Source organism: Nelumbo lutea, chromosome 4 (assembly GCF_056320005.1).
Source record: "Nelumbo lutea isolate HS-2025 chromosome 4, American lotus-T2T, whole genome shotgun sequence".
NCBI lineage: Eukaryota > Viridiplantae > Streptophyta > Magnoliopsida > Proteales > Nelumbonaceae > Nelumbo > Nelumbo lutea.
In genome coordinates this window covers 91,176,058-91,197,374 of record NC_142687.1, presented here as the reverse complement: position 1 = coordinate 91,197,374, position 21,317 = coordinate 91,176,058, and the positions used below count along the sequence as shown (strand labels likewise).

Sequence of the window (21,317 nt, the reverse complement as noted above, 5' to 3'; positions counted from 1 at the left end):
AGGCAAGTCACTAACTAGAGTCAGGACAGGTCGGTGGAAGCAAGTTGCCTCTTACGTAGACTTAAGGTTTTGCCTGGCTGTTCACAGTTCAGCTTACCGAAGTTGTACTGAGGTCATCAGGGCGGTTGTGAAATGTCTAAAGTGCACCTGGGGTTTGCTTATTGGTGTCGAATTGTCACTCTACTGTTTTGCAATGCCACGTGTCATGATATTATTGGAGGACCAAATTACCCCTCATCAGTTACAAAATTCATTTTCATCAATTCTTATGGAAGCATTTAGCACCTATTTAAAACTAATTAAAAAGAACTAGTTTGTTGAATTTGATAGGCAATTGTGCAAATGAAGAGCTTAGAACTTCAAAATAGAAATGGAATCTAAAATTAAAAATATCTAACAATCTCATTGATAATAGTATATTCAATAAATATAATATATTAATAAAGTCATAAAATATAATAAAACATCACAAAATCGTGCGTTATACTGTTTATTTTCATTTTTTAAAGAAACTCTATGCAAGTAGTCATAAACTACTAGCCTAGGTCTAAAAAACCGTTAGCATAAATTTTCATCAACAAGTGGCCAGTAGTTAATTTCCATCAGCATATGTTCTCATAATATATTATTGGCCATTTGCCGGTAAAAACTGACTGCCAACACAAAGTTTTCCTAAAGAATGAAAACGAATAATATAAGGCACCATTATGTTTCATTAACTGAATTTTTATGCCATAAAAAAAGCTCTCGTATGACTCATTTTTGCTCATTCTTGCTTAAAGTGACTAAGAATTAAAAGAATGAGGCTTGCAGTAGCGAACCAAAGTACCAAACAAGTCATGGCCCAATGCTACAAAAATTGGACCAGACCTCAAATCATCAAACATAAGCATGAACCCCTTTTGAATCAACTCTCGCTACAGATGGATCTACTTTAATCCGATTCAAATACAAATCCAATTCATTTAAGTCAGATTCAAATATTCATTTAGCCATACTAAGGATTAAATTCTATTAGAAAATATGATCCACTTATCAATCTTGGCAATTTCAGATATTGCATGCTCTGATCCAATTATAATATTTAAATTTTAATATTAAAATTTTATAGAATTAAGTTGGATCAGTGGTTCAAATAATCTTATTTTTCCTTTATAGTATATAATTTTTGTTATATTTTTAATTTTATAAATTTATGTTAGTTCTATATAAATTTATAGAAACTTTTATCATGTTTTGATATATAAACTGATCAAATTCAAATCTATGTTGCACATATCCATGGGATATCGAATCAAATTTGGATCCCTCAGATTCTTACCAGATCATATTCAAACATATCCCCTATCCAAAATTCAATCTCAGCCCTGATCCCATCAAACCTATCATATTCAGGCTCCAAATGATTCTCTAGAAGGTGCTATCTTCGTTGCTTGTAAGTAGGGGTGTCAATTGGACTGGATTTGGTCCAATCCGATCCAGTCCAATGCAAGTCCATTATAAATGGATCAGGTCCAATCCAATCCAATGAATATTTTGGACTGGTCCAATTCAATGTCTGGACCATCTAATATGTTCAAATTCATTTTAATTTAGATTTGTTTCAACCCAAACCCGATCCATTGATACCTATATTCTTATCTTATGGACAGACCAGGTCCAATACAATCTAATATTTTGGACTGGATTGGTCCAATTCAATGTCTTGTTGGTCCGTCCAATCCATCCAAATTGATTTTGGAGTGGACCGGTCCATTGACACCCTTACTTGTAAGGTTTCCAGCTGGCTGTTGCAGAGACTTATATATCCAACCTTCATTGGGGGTATTGGGATTTGGGGTTGGGGATGACCACTCCCTTTGTATACCCCAAAACCCCACTTGCCTACCAAAAAATAGCTTCTCCCTCCATCACAGACCAAGTATTGGTAAGTGCAGTCTGATTCCTTGCTGAAGCTGACACCCTAAAAATGAACAAAATGCAATTACATTTTATGTTTCATGGTCCTTCCAAGTAGGGGTGTCAATGAACCGGTTTTGGGTTGGAGCCCATTTAATTAAACGGATAGAACAGATCAAAAAGACTATGAATTGGACCGGACCAGGCTTAATGGTCTAAAGTATTTATTGTATTGAATTGGACCTGGTCCACCTGTAATGGATTTATATTGGATTAGGTCAGATTGAACCAATATCTGGCTATTGACAGAAGATAAAATTCCAGGTGTCATTGGACCAGATTTGGACTGGAACCAATCTAAATTAAAACCAATTTAGACAGATTAGACGGTCCCAGACATTGAATTGGACTGGTCCAAAATGGTCCACAGTATTCATCGGATTGGATTGGACCTGGTCCATCTGTAATGGACTCACATTGGACCAGATCGGATTGGACCAAATTCCAATTGACACCCCTACTTCCAAGTTCCAATATTAGTCCAAAATCATGTGTTATATGCCCATTCCATGAAGGCATAATAAGAGCTTGCCTTGAACACATCAGGCTTCAATGTTGCATATTACCATTTACCAATTATCTCTAGAACAAAAACGCCACCCAGAAATAAATGTACAGTACCAACGGAACCACCTCTTAAGATAAGAGATCTACGAGTCCAGCAGCAATTTACTTCTCATCTCAGCATCTTTTCTAGTGTGAGACATACCAAAAGCATGGACATGAAAAGGCTAATGACACTCAAAATCTTATCCAGGAAATGTACGCCTTCATTAGCATTGTCACGGTGTACGCCAATAATCCTTTCAGTCTCTACCAATTTGGCCTCAAGATCCTTGTTCTCTCTCTTAAGCTGTAAAACCACAATAGTAAGTGGGGCTTTGCTTGAAAAGGTTTGGATTCTCTAACTGAGATCAGCTTTTGTTCTTCACCTTGTCAACAGTTCTTGTAAGCTCGTCCAGGGCTTGGTGCAATGAAGAAACTGTACGAAAAGTAACATCTTCATAAGCTGATTCAATTTCTTCAGCTGAACTAAGATCAGAGAAGATCCCCTCTATTTTAAACAACTCCTCCAGTAACTTCACATCTTCAGCCTCTAGTTTCTCCCTTAACTACCCAAAGAATAATTTCTCCTCTTATTGAAAGGAAGAGTGTTCTTGAAATTAGGAAAAATAGAAGTTCATAAAACAAATTAAGTAATTTCACTTTACCTTCTTCAGTATCATCTCATATGACTCGTCTTTAACAGCACAGGTATCCAGATTCAATTGCTTCTTTTCACATTTATCTCTATTATAGTTAGCCCGTGGTGATGTCTTTATGTGTTTTGCCCTTCCCAATTGCCAGCACATCAGACATTCCATTTTGAGTTATGAAGATTGTAATGGCAAATTTCCAATGGAATTGAATAACTGACCTTGCACCAATGCGAAGAGTAGACAAACTTTCTGATGCATTCAAGGTGCTTGGCGAGCAACAACATAGTAAAGCTGTTCTGGAATTGCCACCCTGCCAGAAGAGAAAAAGGTGGCCTTCAAGAGAAAATTTGTCACAATTTGGCGAGACAGGATTGAGGTGAAGGACTAACAAGAGCATCTTGTAGAATTCGTGTGAGTTTAGAATCACGGTAAGGAATATGGTTAGCTTTGCCTGGTGTTCCGCTAGTCAGAGCATTGATTACATTGCCAAGGGCTGAGAGGGACTTATTGATGGTCTTTGCTTCTTCAAGGACTTTCCCTTCAGCTCCAGTTTTCTCTACCTTTTCGGAGCCAGCCAAGTCAACAAGAATTATCTTTCCAGTTTTCAGCCTGTTAGCAATTGAAAAAAGCTTAAATCAGAGCTATCTAAATCTCAATACTAAAAACAGAAACATTAAGATCAATATTTTAGAGACAAACCTCCTCTCTCCAGTGCATTCTTGCTGAATTGTAAATATGTAAACACAGTGACTTCTGCTGCTGGCCATGTTCATTTCTAGTATGTTAAGGTCTTATGGCAGGATTTGAATTCTATTAGTAACCAATCATGAACTGTGTGTTTAATTTCCTGGAAAGAGATATTATTTAAAGTTTAAATGAAAAAAAAAATAAAAACAAAGGATACGTGTCTCTCCAACTGCCCTATTAGCAATTCCATTCTGCATTCACAAGATTTAGATTGGGGATCAATAACACTACACAGAGACCTAAGATTAACAACAAAAATGTAGCTTGCATCTTACACATAGGTTTTGTAAGGCTTCTTCAGGGTCTAAAACAGAAACCTGAAAGTAAGGAAAGTTAGAAATGCACTAAAACTAAGGTGTCTTATAATCCTATCACTTTTACAGTACTAAAACTTCATTCAAAAGAGTTGCCTTAGTCAATCTCAGTTTCATAGTTGGAAATACAAGTTGTTAGGTAAATTACTCGGCTAAGTATAAAATTCAAATTAACTTGAGAAAACTAGAGAAATCAATCAGTGGTAACAAGTTTTATCAATTTTGGTGTTCACATAGGTTCAACCCTGTATCAATATTTAGAAACAATTGAGCACCATATCAAGACCAAAACACAAAATACCAGCTTTATCACTACATTTCATATTCACTATCAAACTGCTATTGAAATATCAAAGCAATACTTTAAGAAGCTTTAAATGATACAAGTGACACTCATTCTCTAGACTTGCTCACCTCAGTTACCCCTGTCAAATATATTCCTTGAATTTTATCCTCCTTAATCTGTAAGTTGTCCTTAGATAAGTCGAAAAGATCTCTGTGAAAAGAAAACAATCATGATCTAGGAGATGTCAATAGACTACATTATGAATGAAAATTTAAAATTTGTTTCACATGTTAAGGAACTGCAAAAGAGGAAAATTCATTCAAGAAGATGGAGATTGTTACAAGAACATCATCTTTTAAGAATAAAGAACTCTCAGATATACAAACCTTACTTTCTCCATATAGATCTCCACCTAGAAGAGCCAGAGAAAAGGTTTATTAGTTACTCGGTGTGATAGGTGATGACATTAAAGCATCAGCGTGTTTCAGCTTATACCATTGACAACTTGACCGTGTATACTTTTTCAGAAGATCTGAGACAATCAAAAAGTCCCTCCACAACTCGTGGAAGTAGTCCTTTCTTCTTCTCATTGCCCTCTAGGATGTTCGGCCCCTGATCAAGCAGGGAACATTGCCTAGTATCAGCTTAATCTCACAGCACAAACTGCAATCTGTTGAAAACATTCATGTTTATGATCTGATAGCATCACCTCCATACTATATGTCTTCCCTGCTCCAGTCTGTTTTAAATGCATAGTTCAAAGATAAAGTCAGTAATTGGAAGATTATATATTGCTCAGTTTCCTATGATCGGAGTTATGAGAAATGCTAAGAAAGTAAGAAATATGTTCTACTAATATGAACCATCTATCGCCATGTATGTTCATATACTTGGGGAGACAATATAGCAAAAGTTAGAGAATGAACTTCAACTTTATGCAAATAAAAGACAAATATTATATATATGCACTTTGAAAATTGATATACAAAATTCTTTGGGATCGAAATTATATTCTTTATGATGAAAAACTATGACTAGAGAGAAACCATAAAAAACAAAATGCAGAAAGACCTGATATACAACCAGGCCTGCTACTTTCTATAGCTGTGTTTTATCTACAGTAGAGAATAAAATGCAGGATTGAAATGGAAACTGGAATCCACAGCCTGGCCGCAAAAAGTACATAGCACAGAATCTGGAAAATTGGTAGATTGTTAGGCACGTTTTCCTTTGATTTGGCGGAAACAAGTTTCCATAGTGGAGCTAATCATTTTGTTTCTGTTGATTTCAGGCAGGATGGAAACTGGTTTTCTTATCTGGCTCCCCAAATTTATACACAGCCCAAACAATTTTTTGTTCCATAAAAAATGGTTCTAAAGATGACTTGCAAAATCTTTATATATCTAATACTCTATTCAGTTTTATTAGGTAAAAGGAAAGTAGAAGGGTTTATTATCACAAAATATGTTTCAGTTTTTTTTTCGGTCCAACAGATTGCAGGGTGAGTGGGTGACAATGTAGAGGATAACATACATAAAATCAATAATTTTGAGATAAGACGCATAAATTCATTTACTTGTCTCTACAAGTCTTTTGCTTCTTTGTATGACATGTGCATGCATGCATGTAATGCAATAAATTTGATTTAAGCATCATGGAAAACTGCACTTTACAAACAACTGCAGACCAAAAGTGGGTAAAGGGAAGCAAGCACCACAATGAACAATTTCTGCTCAACAAATTGTATAATACCTGTCCATAAGTAAGGATTGTTCCATTAATTGCATTAACAGCATCTGTTTTGTGAAGATGAAGTTGAAAGAAAAAAAAAATGCACAAATAAGTTGAGCTGCTTCAGGATCAAGTTAAAAGAATTTCTCTTAATCAATAGAATCAAGTCAATGGATAAAAAGAGAAAATTTTAGTTCTCATGGTCCATGGTTAAGAAATTGGTCGTCATAAGATCAGATAATTGGAGGTAAGATATATATTACCAGTTAATACCTTGAATTATAGGCAGAGCAAGGAATTCATACACATCCGATTGCTCAGACTCCTGACAGAACACCCTGTCAAAGCAGAATAGATGATCTTCTTCCTTCTCATCCTAGCAGATATCAAGCATCATAAGCATTAAATTGCATAAATGATAAAAATGAAAAAAAAAAAAGAATGAACGTTCTGGGTTCTGGCAAAGGACAACCTTGAAAATTAAAGTTCCGGCATCCAGAATATGGATGCAAATAGAGTCGTTGTGATTTCTTTTCTCTTTTGAACTTAAAGGCCTGAAGCGAGCACAGACGGTTATACTTGACATATCTCTATCCTTCCCGAAAACTCGACCTCCGGAGGAATTGTCAAAGCTATGACAAAATCAAACAAAATGCTATATTAGCGAAGACACTTCTCAGCAGTGACAAATAATATTATCAGTATGGATTTTTAATATTTTCCCAATCCTGTATACCAAACACGCAGCCTTTCATTTTTCTGATTTTTCTGCTCTTCTATCATCATCCAGGCATTTCATTACTGGGATCAAAATTCATTTCCAGAACGATAACATGATTTCAATTTCCAGATTTACAAGCCAGAAAGAAAGGAATTTCCCAATGGCACCACATTGATATGTAAACATTAGACTTGAGTAGAGGTATAACATCCAAATTTGAAGAGAATACTGTTAACAGGAAACCTTCATAATTCAATGGCAGCATAAAACATATAGGTTAGGAATTAACTTATGACTCTTCAAAACCAAGCGCAGAAGTCAGATCGAGTACGATAAACGAAAAGCTTCGATGACTCAATGAAAATCTGAAACACCTCATTTCAGATTGTTAAATCCTGTATATCACAATAATAATTCATAAACGGAAACAAGACTAAGAAACCTGATCAGGTCGCCAGAAAGCTCAATCTCCGCTCCTACAATGACGTTAGGGTTTCGCGGATTGTTAAATCTGAGTTGGCGGGAATTAGAAGACGAGGAAGAAAAAGCTAGTGAGAGTGAGACTCCAAAGGTGAAGTTCATATTTATACTTTATTTATAGGCAACGGAAAACATTCAACTGTCTACGCTGCGCAGCCTATGCTGCCCTAAGGCCTCTTCCCTGTTTGACACGTTAGTTCATAAACTATGAGCGAGAGCTTTGGCCCTGGCCAGGCCGTGATGGTGGATGTCCAACTTGGGCAGGCCCAACCCGATCCCGGACCGACCCAACCCTCAATTTTATACTGGATGGGCTTGCATTTTGGGTCCTTGAGATGGGCCTGGGCCCAAAAGTTTATGCTTTTTTATTTTTTGGGCCAGGCCCGAGCCTAGCTCTTAGGTAGTTCAAGCCCAATTCTACCTTATCCTAACCCGAGCCCAACACGCATCTGTGCATATTTGCGTTTCTTTTGGGAAATCATACAAATATATGCATACATTTATATTGAATTCTTGCGTGGATTGATTGACCAACTTGAGCCCGGCCCAGGCCCGAGCCCAACCCAAGTCTATACAAATTTCAATTGGGGCTGAGTCCAGGTTAGACAGTTTGGGCTTGACCTCAGGCTCAAGCCTTAGACCCAATTCTTAGTGTTGGGCCTGGTTTGAACTTAAACCCTGGACAGCCTATTTGACTTACATCCCTAATATTAAGCCACTTCGTTCAACATTCATAAAATTAACGAAAAAACAAGGAGAAGCTGCCTTGTCATCCACACTGAAAGTGTTTTTTCAACTTCAGCATCACCGTTACTTTGGCATCAAGTACAAATGGTCCAACATGTCATGTAAAAGTACATATAAGCATTTCTTTAATCACAAAAACAAAGGCTCAGTTTGGAAGCAGTACAAAAACAAATTTGTAGAGTGGAAAACCTTATATTTTGTACTTATTTGTACTATAAATATTTGTATTTGTACTCCTTCCAAACTGAGCCAAAGATTCGGTACAGGAATGAATATTTGTGATACATTACATCTCGATATTAATCAATCACATTAAATACTAAAACGTTTTTTAATGATTTTTATTGGTTTGCATTTATAGGGTGTATGCAAGGTTCAAAGTATCAACATGTATCGTTCTGGGATCCCTCCTATACGCCCCTATAGTAGGTGTATCGGAGGTGGAGGCAACCTAAACTAGGGCTGTTCACAGGTCGGGTTGGGTCGGTTTATTGATGTTTTTCCAATCAATCCGACCTGGTCGGGTTACCTGAAATTGAAACCGAAACCGACCTGATCAGTTTGAGTCGGTTTGGATCGATTTGGGTCGGTTTCAGCTCTACTTAGTGGTGACTTAGTTGTTGTACAACCTAACTTAATTAGGATAGAGATAACTTAGTTAAGTAGGAACTAAGGTTGTAACTACTAACTAAGAACTAACTACTAAGTCGATTCAGTTCAGGTCGGTTTTGGTTTTCACACATGAAAACCAAAACCGAACCAAACCATCGGTTATAATTTTTTATAACCCAAAACCGACCAGTGCTGAAGAAAACCCAGCCGACTCGGGTTGGGTCGGTCCGGGTTGGTCGGGTTGGGTCTTCTTATGAACAGTCCTAACCTAAACCGGCCCCCATCCCTGAACCTATTTCAAAAAATATAAAATAAAAAAAAAAAAAAAAAAAAGGTATCGATTTGCCCAATACGCCTCTACCAACGTATCGGGCATATCAATATTTTGAACGTACTTACTAATCATATTAAACATTTTAACAACATTAAATATATCACATTGTCATTGATTCACATCTCTTTGCTTCACGGTACAATATATGCACTACAGACAGCATTTGCTAAAAAAATATGATTTTGAATGACTTCAATTTTCCATACCAAGGATGATGTATAGGGGGGCAACTTCGGCAGATTGGACTGAGTTAAGAAACCCAATAGAAGAATCCCAATCCAACATGTGGATGGGCTTTTCACGAGTTACTTGAGCTCGGTTCATGCAAAACTCGATTTACAAGCCACTTCTGAGTTTTTAAACACAGGTTTGAATTTTGACTACGAAAAATACTAAAGCTGACCTATATACAGAATTGGTCCTTGAAAGCTTGAACAAGTCGCTTGCTTCAGCTATGAGCTAGCTAAAGAAAGAACGGACAAGGATCTACAAGAAGGTTAAAAGTTATGGTGTATTAGTATCTCAGCAGTTCTGTTCTACGGTTAAACCCGAACTGCATGGCTTTAGGCTAACAAAGGGTTTTCTATTTTTTCCTACCAAGTTTTCGGCCTGAATAGCGCAATGACTTAAATCTTAGGATTTATGAGAATAAGGGTCTAGAATCAGAATCAGAACCAACTGTTTGGTTGGTTGAGGAAACAGGCATTCCCTCCCCACCCCCACCCCCACCCCCAGCTGATTCAAATTCCCATCTGAATCAAACAGGCTATGGGAAAAGATTATTCTGATACCAACTCCGATTCCGATTCTAGAAATGAACCAAACGGACCCTTAGATATTCTTCCCCCTACCTCAATTATTTATGGGAAGAGATGAATATAGACCCATAAACAAAACAAGATTCTAGAAAATACATGATTTGGTTTACAGTTTACACATCATCTATACATGATCCATTTCCAGTTAGCGTATTGCCAATGTGTTGGGTATTTTGACCCAAATCATGGACCTGCAATCAGTGGGTCCCCTAGCCTCCATAGAGAAGTGAATTCCTCACCGACAACTGTTACATTCCTATTGGCTATTACAGTAACACCCTTGGAAAAATAACAAAAAGAAGCTCCTTCAAGTGAAGAAACTATTCATATGTATGATCTCAGCAATTAATAAGTCTACAAGTATAATATCAAAATCAAGTGTCAAACAAACAAACAGAACCACCAGGGGAACGTGGGAACGTCGTATCCCTCCCTTTCCTTGTGCATGGCATAAATGGCACTAAGAAACAATCAGCCACCACGAGCTTCTCTCCTTGTCGCATCGTGAAGCAGATCGATATCAACTCCGTCTGGAGGTAGTTGAACATATCTCACCACCGATCCCCTTATGAAGCAGTTTCTTACTGAAAGCTGTGAAATGAGAATACCAAACATAATCAAACTTCACCCAATACAGCTGGCAGAGATTGGTAAGACAAAGAAACAAAAATACCCAAACTTCAAGTGCAATGAAGTGACATACTTCGCGTAGGTTTCAAACTTGGGAATCAAATAGTAGTCTTGTAATCTAAACAAATCCATGCTTCTCAACCCGAGTCTATCGAATCTAGTCTGCTAAACTCTAACCAGTTTTCCATGTGAAGACAGGTAGACAAAGGTAGCACTTGATCTACATCCAAGGCAATATGTTACCTCTTAATTTTGTTCCCTTTTTCTTCTTTTCCTATTTTTAGTGTGGGGGCACAACTGTTTAGTTAGGTGCTAGTTTATGGCATTATATACCCATTGCCCGCCACTGAAATACATTTATGAGACTTTCTATTTCCCAAAGAAATGGCACTTCAAATCAAAACTCTGTATCACATCAGCTATATATGTGCATGCATGACTGGATATATAGATGTAAATAGATAATTCAGAAAAAATTATAATAAAGAGACTTAAATCAGCTCAGCAAAGCCTTGACCCAATTAATTGGGGTTGGCTACACAAGTCCCATTCTGCCATTACACTCCATAAAGTGCCAAATCCGTTGTTATTTTAAGGGCCCTCAAATCATTTCTCAGTGCTTCAAGTGGGGACCGCTAGTCCTCAAATTTTTAATTTGACTTTTGACTCCTTAGGATTAAGGATCAGATACAGCAGGTGATATAAAGAATCTTTCCGACAGTAAGTGCAGTAAGATAGGGTGACGTCACTAGCTATATTATAAGAGAGATATTGGGAGAGAGAGAGAGAGAGAGAGAAAGAGAGAGAGAGAGAGAACAAAAGGAGTGACATCATACCAGTTATTTTAATTCTATAAGACTATAACTATGGTGGGAAAGGAACAATTATCTAAAGTCAGTACAAGGAGGGATGAGATGATAATGACATGCTTGCAATAACACTGCAGGAGCAAATGGCAAAAAAAAAAAAAAAACGGAAGAAGGAGAATGAAAAGACATTCTTCTAGAGGGTGATAGAGAGCTCACAACTCATGAGAGGGGAAACCTTAACCCCTGTTAACCATGCTTAGCCTTGTTAGGGGAGGTAGTCTTCAATGAGCAGTGCTTATTGGTTTGCTGTATGGGCTGTATTTTTTAAACAGTAACTTCATTACTACAAAACTAAGATACAACTGTCAACCCCTAAAATAGGTGTAGAGCCCAAGAAATCTGTTGTGGACGCGTTCGTTGGGAAGAAGTACCACCGCCGGCAGCAGCAGTGATGAGGTGTCCTCATCAGATTATCTAGCTAGTCACAGTTCATCTCATCTATCTTATCTTATCTTATCTTATCTGTTTCTTACCTTATCTATTCCAATAAGGATTAGTAGAAGATTAGTAGGAGTCTGATTTATCTTAGGGAGTCTTATCTTTCTTAAGTTAGGAGTCTTATCTGTAAGCATTCGAATTCAACAAGGAGTCTTCCTACAAGGAGGACTCTACCTCTTGTAATCTCCTATTTAAGGAGCTGCGATTATGGAATAAGGCATCCAATTCAGTCAAGAAAGAAAGAAAGGGAGAGTTAGGGTGATCTCGTGAACAAATCACCCCCTTCAGGTCACCACGATAGGGTCTGCACGAAAAGGGAGGAGAAAGGGGAAACTAGAGGTTTTCCCCGTGGACCGACCCGTGACGAGATCCTATTCCCGGGCCCATAACATTTTGGTATAGAGCCAAACGTCATGGGCGATCTGGAGCAGCTGACGTTCAGGGTCCACGAATTTGAGCACCGGCTCGTGGAGAACAACGCAAAGGTACGTGAAGTCAAGAACGATGTCCGAGAGCTACAACACTTGCTGGAGTCGTATTTCTCTAACAAGGAGAAGAGCCCCGAAGGAACTGCAACCACCAACAGCCGCCGACCAGATTTGGCAGAATCGTCCGGCAAACAATAGATCGCCGCCCCGGCAGCCGCTGTTGTCCCCAAGTACAGTAGGTTGGAGTTCCCTTCATACAACGGCAGCGGAGATCCGCTTGGATGGCTATACCGTTGTGAACAAAACTTTCGCAATCAACGTACGGAAGACAGAGATAAGGTCAGTCTGGCTGCATTCCATCTAACGGAAGAAGCACAACTTTGGTTCTACTGAGTGGAGCAGGAGGAACTCGGGCTCAGCTGGAGCCAATTTAAGTCCTATTGCCTCCTCAGGTTCAGGCCCCCATTGACGAGCAACCCGCTAGGTGAATTGATCAACCTCGAGCAGACAGGCACCGTGGCTGAATACCAGCACCAATTTCAGACCCTCCTTGCCAGAGCAGCCTCAGTACGACTGGATCAACAGGTGGACATGTACACCGCCGGATTAGCTGAACCCCTGAGGGTGGACGTGGAGATGCAACATCCCCCCAACCTAGTCATCGCCATGAACCTAGCTCGCGCCTTTGAACGTAAGCTACAACTCAGCCGCGGGACCATCAATATGGGTCAACTGACGACATCATGGACACCCCCGAAGTCAACCGGGGTGGCCCCTTCTTCGGCAACTAGCAGGGAACAAAAACTTCACACAAGTATCGTTCCCAGGTCGGCATCAAGCACAAGAAGCAGCATGACGGCACCCCCCATCAAACGTTTATCCAGAGCCGAGATGGCAGATCACCGGGCAAGGGGCAATGCTTAAACTGCAATGAGCTATATTCGGTGGGGCACAGATGCAAGAGGCTATTCTGCCTTCTGGTGGACGAACAAGAGGAAGACAAGGATGAACCCGCAGCATTAGAACCCGAGATCTCCCTCCACGCAATCACCGGGATAAAGACCTCTCAAACTATGCAATTGTGGGCGCAGGTGGCAGGAAAACCAGTACGTATCCTCGTAGATTCGGGAAGCACGCACAATTTTGTAAGTGAGCAAGCTGCCCTTCAGCTGAAACTACCCATGGAAATCAGACCGCAATTGCAGGTAGCCATCGCAAATGGAGAGAGGGTTCACAGTCCCGGAATCTGTAAGAACATCCAAATACAGGTTGAATCTGAACCCTTCTCTACTAATCTATTTGTGCTACCCTTGGATGAATGGATGAATTTGATATAGTACTTGGAGTTAAATGGTTGATCACCCTAGGCCCTATCCTATGGGATTTCAGCGCCCTAACAATGTCATTCCGCCTGAATGGAAAACAAATTACTTGGAAACACTATGCACACAACAGATATGGAAAGACTCCTCACCGACTTCGCAGATATATTCCAAGAACCCAAGGAATTTCCACCCGCCCGAGCTTGTGACCATCGGATCCCTCTGATAACGGGTTCAGAGCTAGTCATCGTCCGGCCGTATCGCTACCCACATCTGCAAGAGGACGAGATAGAGAAGCAGTGTACGGACATGATGAAACAAGGAATCATCCATCTTAGTCGCTCCCCCTTCTCCTTGTCGATTTTATTGGTGCCAAAGCGAGATGACACTTGGAGATTTTGTGTGGACTACAGAGAACTCAATAACAGAACCGCCAAGGATAAATTCCCTATCCCCGTGGTGGACGAGCTGTTGGATGAACTCCATGGAGCCCAGTACTTCTCGAAAATGGACCTCAAATCAGGATATTTTCAGGTCCGGATGGCCCCCGAGGATGTGGAGAAAACAGTCTTCCAAATGCATCATGGTCACTTTGAATTTCTAGTTATGTCGTTCGGTCTCACCAACGCCCCATCCACATTCCAATCTCTGATGAACGAGGTATTTCAATCCCACCTTCGTAGATTCATCTTAGTGTTCTTTGACGACATCCTCGTCTACAGTAAATCATGGATAGAACACGTGCATCATCTACGGACTGTTTTTGAACTTTTGCGCCAACACAAGCTCTTCCTGAAGCGGTCCAAATGTTCTTTTGGGGAGTGCCAAGTTCTTTATCTGGGACATATAATTAGTGAGCAAGGTGTCACGGTGGATGGTTCCAAAATTCAAGCAATCCAGGAATGGCCCAAACCTCAATCCGCCAAGGCTCTCCGCAAGTTCCTAAGGCTGACAGGGTACTACCACAAGTTTGTACAAAATTATGGACTATTGGCTGCCCCATTAACCAATATGCTAAAGAAGAATGCCTTCCAGTGGGATGACACAGCCGGTGCCGCCTTTACAAACTTAGGGATGCCCTCTCCTCCACACCAGTTCTGTAGTTACTGAAATTTGACCTAGAATTTACGATCAAATGCGATGCATCTGGTGTAGGTATTGGAGTCGTATTGCAGCAACGACACCCAATTACCTTCTTTAGCCACAAACTGGCGGACCAACATCTAAAATTACCCGCCTACGAGCGCGATTGATTGGGTTAGCTAAAGCAGTGCAACACTGGAGGCCATACTTGTGGGGAAGGTCCTTCGTCGTCAAGACTAATCACTACAGCCTCAAGTATCTGTTGGAGCAGCGGCTTACCACTCCACCTCAACAACATTGGGCTAGCAAACTGCTCGGGTTTAATTTCCGGGTAGATTACAAGGCGGGATCCCTAAATCGAGCTGCAGATGCCTTGTCCAGACGTGATGAAGATGCTATGCTCCTTTGTGCGATTTCATGGCCCTGAGTCACCCTGTTAGAAGGCATTAGGAGCACGCTGCCCTAATCACCAGAATGGAGGGACCTTGTTCAGAAAATACAGTCCGAAACGACTGACTCGAATTGGTCCGTTCACGACGGACTCGAATTGGTCCGTTCCCAGCTGACTCTTCTTTAATTCCCTCCGTCATCTCTAGTATACATAACTCCACCCATGAAGGCATTCAGAAGACATTGCATCGCGTCCGAGCCGATTTCCATTGGCTAGGCATGAAGACTTCTATTCGGGACTTCATCCAGAATTGCTCCACGTGCCAATAGCACAAATGGGAAAACCTGCACCCAGCGGGCCTTCTCCAGCCCCTTTCACTTCCAACACAAATTTGGGCTGATATCTCTATGGATTTCATTGAGGGCCTACCCAAGGTTGGCGGGAAATTTGTTCTATTCGTGGTGGTGGACCGCTTTTCTAAGTATGCCCATTTCATCCCATTGTCCCATCCGTATAGTGCGATTTCAGTTGCCCACGTTTTCTTTATGCATATTTTCCGCTTACATGGGCTACCGGAATCCATCGTCAGCAACAGGAACCCAGTTTTTACTAGTGCCTTCTGGAAGGAACTGTTTCGGTTGCATGGTACGACCCTAGCTTTTTCCTCTGCCTACCACCCTCAAACAGACGGTCAAACATAGGTAGTGAACCGTACGATCAAGATGCATCTCCGTTATTTTGTGGGAGACCAACCACGTCGGTGAGTTGATTGGCTTCCCTGGGCCGAATATTGTTATAACACGGTCTATCATTCTTCCCTTGGCATGACACCCTTTCGGGTCATCTATGGCCAAGACCCTCCTCGCTTGTTATCCTATGAGCTCGGTTCGATGCGGTTGGATGAGATTGATCGTTCCTTGCAAGAACGTGATGCCCTCCTAGCTGAAGTGTCACTCCGCTTGCAACAAGCACAATCACGCATGAAGAACACCCATGACCAGCACCATCGAGAATTAACACTTGAACCAGGACAGTTTGTGTGGTTGAAGCTCCAGCCCTATCGGCAACGATCCTTGAGACACAAGGCTCCCCCTAAATTAGCTCCTAAATTTTATGGACCCTTCAAGGTTTTGCGGCGGATCGGCACAGTTGCATATCAGCTAGAACTGCCTGAGCACATCAAACTCCATGATATTGTCCATGTATCCCTGCTCAAGCCATTTACGGGCACCCCTCCTGACCAATACCCCCACTACCACCCTTGAAGGACGGCAGACCCATATTCCCCAACATTGAGCTCTTGTTCGATCCAGAGTCAATCGAGGTGTTCTCGAAGTCCTGGTGGAATGGGATAACTTACCATCGGCCGAGGCCACCTGGATCCCCTTGACTGATCTCCAAGACACATATCCAGATCTCGAGCTTGAGGACAAGCTCTTCGCCCAGAAGGGGTGTAATGTTGTGGACGCGTTCGTTGGGAAGAAGTACCACTGCCAACAGCAGCAGTGATGAGGTGTCCTCATCAGATTATCTAGCTAGTCATAGTTCATCTTATCTATCTTATCTTATCTTATCTGTTTCTTACCTTATCTATTCCAATAAGGATTAGTATAAGATTAGTAGGAGTCTGATTTATCTTAGGGAGTCTTATCTTTCTTAAGTTAGGAGTCTTATCTGTAAGCAGTCGAATTCAACAAGGAGTCTTCCTACAAGGAGGACTCTACCTCTTGTAATCTCCTATTTAAGGAGCTGCGATTATGGAATAAGGCATCCAATTTAGTCAAGAAAGAAAGTAAGGGAGAGTTATGGTGATCTCTTGAACAAATCACCCCCTTTAGGTCGCCACGATAAGGTCTGCACGAAAAGGGAGGGGCAAGGGGAAACTAGAGGTTTTACCCGTGGACCTACCCATGACGAGATCCTATTCCCGGGCCCATAACATAATCTGAATTACAAAACTGCCCAGAACAAACTTTCCTTCATTGTCCTTATCTGGCTATGTTTATGGGCTGTAATTTGGGTTGTCTGTCATCAGTTGCTATTAGGGGGGTTTGGGCTTATTACATTAAGTGTAGTGTCTGGTTGGGGCCTTCTTTGTGATTTCAGTTTTAGATCACATCTTTGGGGATACCTTGGTTTTTTGTATATCCTTAGGTTTCAAGTCCTTTAGTAGACATAGGGGTTTAGGGAACTTTTTTCTTTTACATTCCCATGCCATATATATACTCTTTCTTGAATCTTGATATGCATTCGTTGCACATTCTATCTTTCGAGCTTTTTTGGACACCCACATACACATGCCTTCTTTGTATTTCAATAATTATAGATCTTGACTTTGAAGATGCCTTGGTAGGGGCTCTTTTGGGCGTGGGTGTCTTTTGTTTTTCGTTGCCTTTGTTTCTTGATGTATATTCCTTGTATATAATCTTTTTTCAGTTTTTTGGGACACACACACACACATCAAACCAGTGGTTTTGGAATAAAGGGGCAAGTACAAATATGAAATACCACCAAAAGATGGCACATAAATGGTTCTCACTCAGGACAACCAGACTAACATATTCAGCTCCAGACCAGGTGCCTGGTGCCCCTTAAAGTAGCTCATTTCTAGTTACTTCTGATCTTGCTAAAGCATCAACCAACTGAAAAGCCTGAAAAGCCTGAATCTAGTCATCTTGGACTTAACACTGGGTTGACTATCTGACAATCAACCACCAAATAGAACAGCATCAGAACACTAAAATTCTGAAGTTTATTATTGAAAATTACAAATGCAAATGCAGATTAGAAGACAAAGGCAAATCTGTTAATCAGACCAAGCTTCCTATTAAGGAATAGAGTGATATGGACCCAAATATTGAACAAATCGAAATATCTTTGACCTGAAGACAAATAATCAGAGCTGGGACATGCCAGGTAACGGGTTACAAAGTAAGACATTGGCACTCCTATACAGAGGAGAAAGAGGGTGTTCAAGGTAAAGAAGATGATACCCACAGAATCATCCAATTAAAAAGAACAAGAAAAAAAAGATCTATCTTCATATATTAACATCTAAGCATCCAGTTTTCAAACAGTTCCACGATTTTCTGAAAATTGCAAAAGCCATTTCCAAATACCAGTTGGTTTCAGATGTTGGTTGGTGCATTTTGATTTTTGACAGATACTAACCATGAATTGACTTAACATGTAGATTTACACAAAAGTTGTCAGGGCAGGCAACAGTGGAACACCGAACACCTAGTCGCCTAGTCACTAAGGCAGGCACCTAGGCATCACCTAGGTGATACAAAGCAAAAACTAATAACTAGGTTAATTCCCTAATCTCACATGCCAATCAGCATGCATATAAATTGAAAAAATAGAAATGAACAATACGAATAACATTAACTCCCAAAATATAGCAAGGCATCACATCTTAAGACGATAGCATTTTAAATATTAAGCAACAACACTTCAACATAATGAGTATTTAATAGAGGAATTGTATGTCAAAGAATTATTAGCAACCAAAGAAGGTTATAAATTTATACTGAAAAAAAAAAAGAGAGAATAACAAAAGGGAAAATAACAGAGTTTGCTCCTTTTTCTATGTAATGTAAGAGAGTGAAAGAAACTGTAGAAAAAAAGAGGATAACTCTTTCCTTTTCTTTCTTTCTGTTTCCCTTCTTAAAACCCTTTTTATCAATTCCCTGGACTCATGTTCGCTATGGTAGTTTGGGACAGTGTTGTGGACCTCAGATACATGGAACTTGATACTCATGAATGACTAAAATGTGTAAAGGCAAGCCTTGGTCCATAAGCTGGCTGCGGTCACTCAACATGGTATGTGGATGAGGATCTGGTTACCAATCGCAGCATACAAAGAATGCTTTCATGGACCACAGCACATCACTTATTCGCTTTCAAGTAAGCCCACAAGCAAGAGACGCACAACCCTCGTACAACATGTGCGATCCATCAGGGCCTTCTACGAATGACACATAGAGAGATCGTGAGGAGGTGACAACGGCAACCTAGATAGGCTGGTACCTGGTCCCCACTCTACAACCTGACGTGTATCCATGCCAAATCAACCTGAAGATTTGGGCCTTAAGGCCCTTAACCGACTGAAGAATGTTCTGGAATTCCCTTCTCCATCAACGCATGCATAAACCTTCCTGTCTATAAATAGAGTAGCTCTCCCCTTTAGAAGGAACTCTAACATCTTATCTTCCCCAATCCTCAGTATTTCTCCTAAGTTCATATGCCTTCTTCTTCCTCCAGCCAAGACTTTGTCTCCTTGAAACCCTAATCTCTCCAGTTACCCATCTTCTCAACTTAGACCTATCTCACCACCACCTTACATGCGTTGTAAAAGCTCTTAGTAGAATGGTGAAAAGGGCTGTTTCAGGGAGTACACAGAAGGTTCTACAGTGGTAATGAAAGGGCGGAGGTAGCATTACTGCAATATGCAGATGACACTCTTATTTTGTGATGCATCTCAAGAGCAGCTGCAATACGTCATGGATTGAAATGATTTTTACAAATCCATAACAGAGAAAATGCAAATAAAAAGGGAATAGTGAAAACCAAAGTAGAATTCTTCCCATGCATTCAATATTAACTTCCATATGCCAAGTTATAATCCCTTGAGATTCTCACTAATAACGAACACCATAACCCTCAATTAGAACATCCAAAATAGTCATGCCATTTTTTTTTAACTGCCACCCAAACAGATAGTCTCATCCAGTTACCAAACCGAAATTGAAAGCCTAGTTAATACCTTAAAAAGGCACACTGACAATGTAACAGAAAAAGCGAGACAGCAAACTTCGAGAGCCTGGCTCCACTGCCAGGATAAAGCACTCATCTAATCAAACCCTAATAGCCCATCCATTGGCATGTATCCTCCTTTTTAGGAACTGGGGAGATATCAGTATCAGGATCCAATGGCTGAAGCCACAACCACACGTTCCTCGGTCAAGTGATTTTTGCACCGCTGCCCTGTACTACAGCTTCTTCTTACTGTTCGAAAAACACCTGAGAAATACCAACTCAAGCTCTCAACCGCAGACCCCCATGTCTCTTCACCCTTATCGCGTTTCAAGTTTGACTCCACTAAATCATTCAATTTATAACACTTTGCATTATAAAAGTACGATAACCCCAATTCCCAATCTTCAAGATTTCAAAAACCCAAACCCTAAACCCTAGCTTTTCATATTGCAACCACCCAAGATAAGAACCCTTCTAATTATTTTTCAAAGCCGTGTTTCCGAGGTAAGTTTCAGAAACTCAATCAGAAAGAAGTATTGTCAACTACAGTCATAACAAAATTCATCAAAAACAACCCAATTGGACGAGAAGGAAAACAGGTAGAAATACTCAAAAGACCGAAGAGCAGAATATACCATGTGAGGATACTTGTCTTGATCAACCACTCTAGTGTTCTCGAGCTTTATATTCAGGTACTGATCGACGGAATGCAGAGTCCCCCTTATTGCGAGGTCATTCTTCAATTCGACAGTAACTTCTCTGCCCACCAAATCCTTGAAATACGAGAAGAACAACTGCGAAAGAAATAGAAACAAGAAGAAATTAAGATCCAGAAACCCAGAGAATAAAACTCATAAAGAACGTTCAACAAATCAGACGACAAACTTGAGAAGAAAATAAAAGATTACAAAATAACAGCTCGAAGAATATTGACAGAAAAAAAAAAAGCAAAAATAAATGAAAGTAGTAGAATAAAAACGTTGACGAAGAACTCAAACAGAACACAGATGAATAAGATTCAAGAAGCCTTGCCATCTTTCGCTCTTGAAACTTTGAAAACGAAGAAGACCTCTCTGCTTGCTTCTGCTTCTTTGTTCTCTGCTCCAAAACCGCCCAAAATTAAGAGCCTTCGAGTGGGGTTGGTTACCGCCCGATCAAAATTATCGTTACCGTCAGATCATCAAACTGCAACCTGCTGAAGCCAATCCGAACCACTGAGCTTTTGCACAGGTTGGAGTTAAATTCTCGGGCTCTGGATGGGCCTGGGCTTGAAAACTTGAAATCCTGACCCAAATTTGGATTGAATTAGAGTTGGGTTTTGATCGGGCTATTTGATTAAGGACAACTCAACCCAAGTTCAACAGTTTAGACAAGGCCCAGCTCGGACTAATTGAAAACTAAATCCCACAAATGGCAATTTCTACTATGCCCGGCGGGTTTTGAGATT

At 40.3% G+C, this 21,317-nt stretch overlaps 2 protein-coding genes across 2 annotated transcripts; both read right to left on the bottom strand.

Annotated features, from left to right (window-relative positions):
* Positions 1-2,501: 2,501 nt before the first annotated feature.
* LOC148861767 (ATP binding microtubule motor family protein) lies at positions 2,502-6,862 on the bottom strand. Its single transcript, XM_088941019.1, has 15 exons — positions 6,709-6,862; positions 6,510-6,612; positions 6,258-6,301; positions 5,215-5,244; positions 5,001-5,117; positions 4,892-4,917; positions 4,634-4,715; positions 4,181-4,222; positions 4,063-4,096; positions 3,858-3,933; positions 3,548-3,767; positions 3,377-3,468; positions 3,171-3,291; positions 2,892-3,071; positions 2,502-2,812 (listed from the first exon to the last, which is right to left on the bottom strand). Exons 1-15 carry the CDS (start codon positions 6,820-6,822, stop codon positions 2,636-2,638), a joined length of 1,458 nt encoding a protein of 485 aa, XP_088797145.1. The 5' UTR covers positions 6,823-6,862; the 3' UTR covers positions 2,502-2,635.
* A 3,375-nt stretch (positions 6,863-10,237) lies between these two features.
* Positions 10,238-21,083, bottom strand: LSM2 (Small nuclear ribonucleoprotein family protein). Its single transcript, XM_088981851.1, has 3 exons — positions 20,903-21,083; positions 20,506-20,664; positions 10,238-10,539 (listed from the first exon to the last, which is right to left on the bottom strand). The coding sequence occupies exons 1-3, from the start codon at positions 20,903-20,905 to the stop codon at positions 10,420-10,422; spliced, it is 282 nt and encodes a 93-aa protein (XP_088837977.1). The 5' UTR covers positions 20,906-21,083; the 3' UTR covers positions 10,238-10,419.
* Positions 21,084-21,317: the final 234 nt, after the last annotated feature.

Coding starts and splice junctions, on each gene's coding strand:
- LSM2 (XM_088981851.1), bottom strand. Junction 10,540..20,505: donor AAGACAAGTATCCTCACATG/GTATATTCTGCT, acceptor CTCATTTCACAG/CTTTCAGTAAGAAACTGCTT.
- LOC148861767 (XM_088941019.1), bottom strand. CDS start 6,822: ATGTCAAGTATAACCGTCTGTGCTCGCTTCAGGCCTTTAAGTTCAAAA. Junction 6,302..6,509: donor TGCTCTGCCTATAATTCAAG/GTATTAACTGGT, acceptor TTCACAAAACAG/ATGCTGTTAATGCAATTAAT. Junction 4,097..4,180: donor AAGCCTTACAAAACCTATGT/GTAAGATGCAAG, acceptor TTGTGAATGCAG/AATGGAATTGCTAATAGGGC.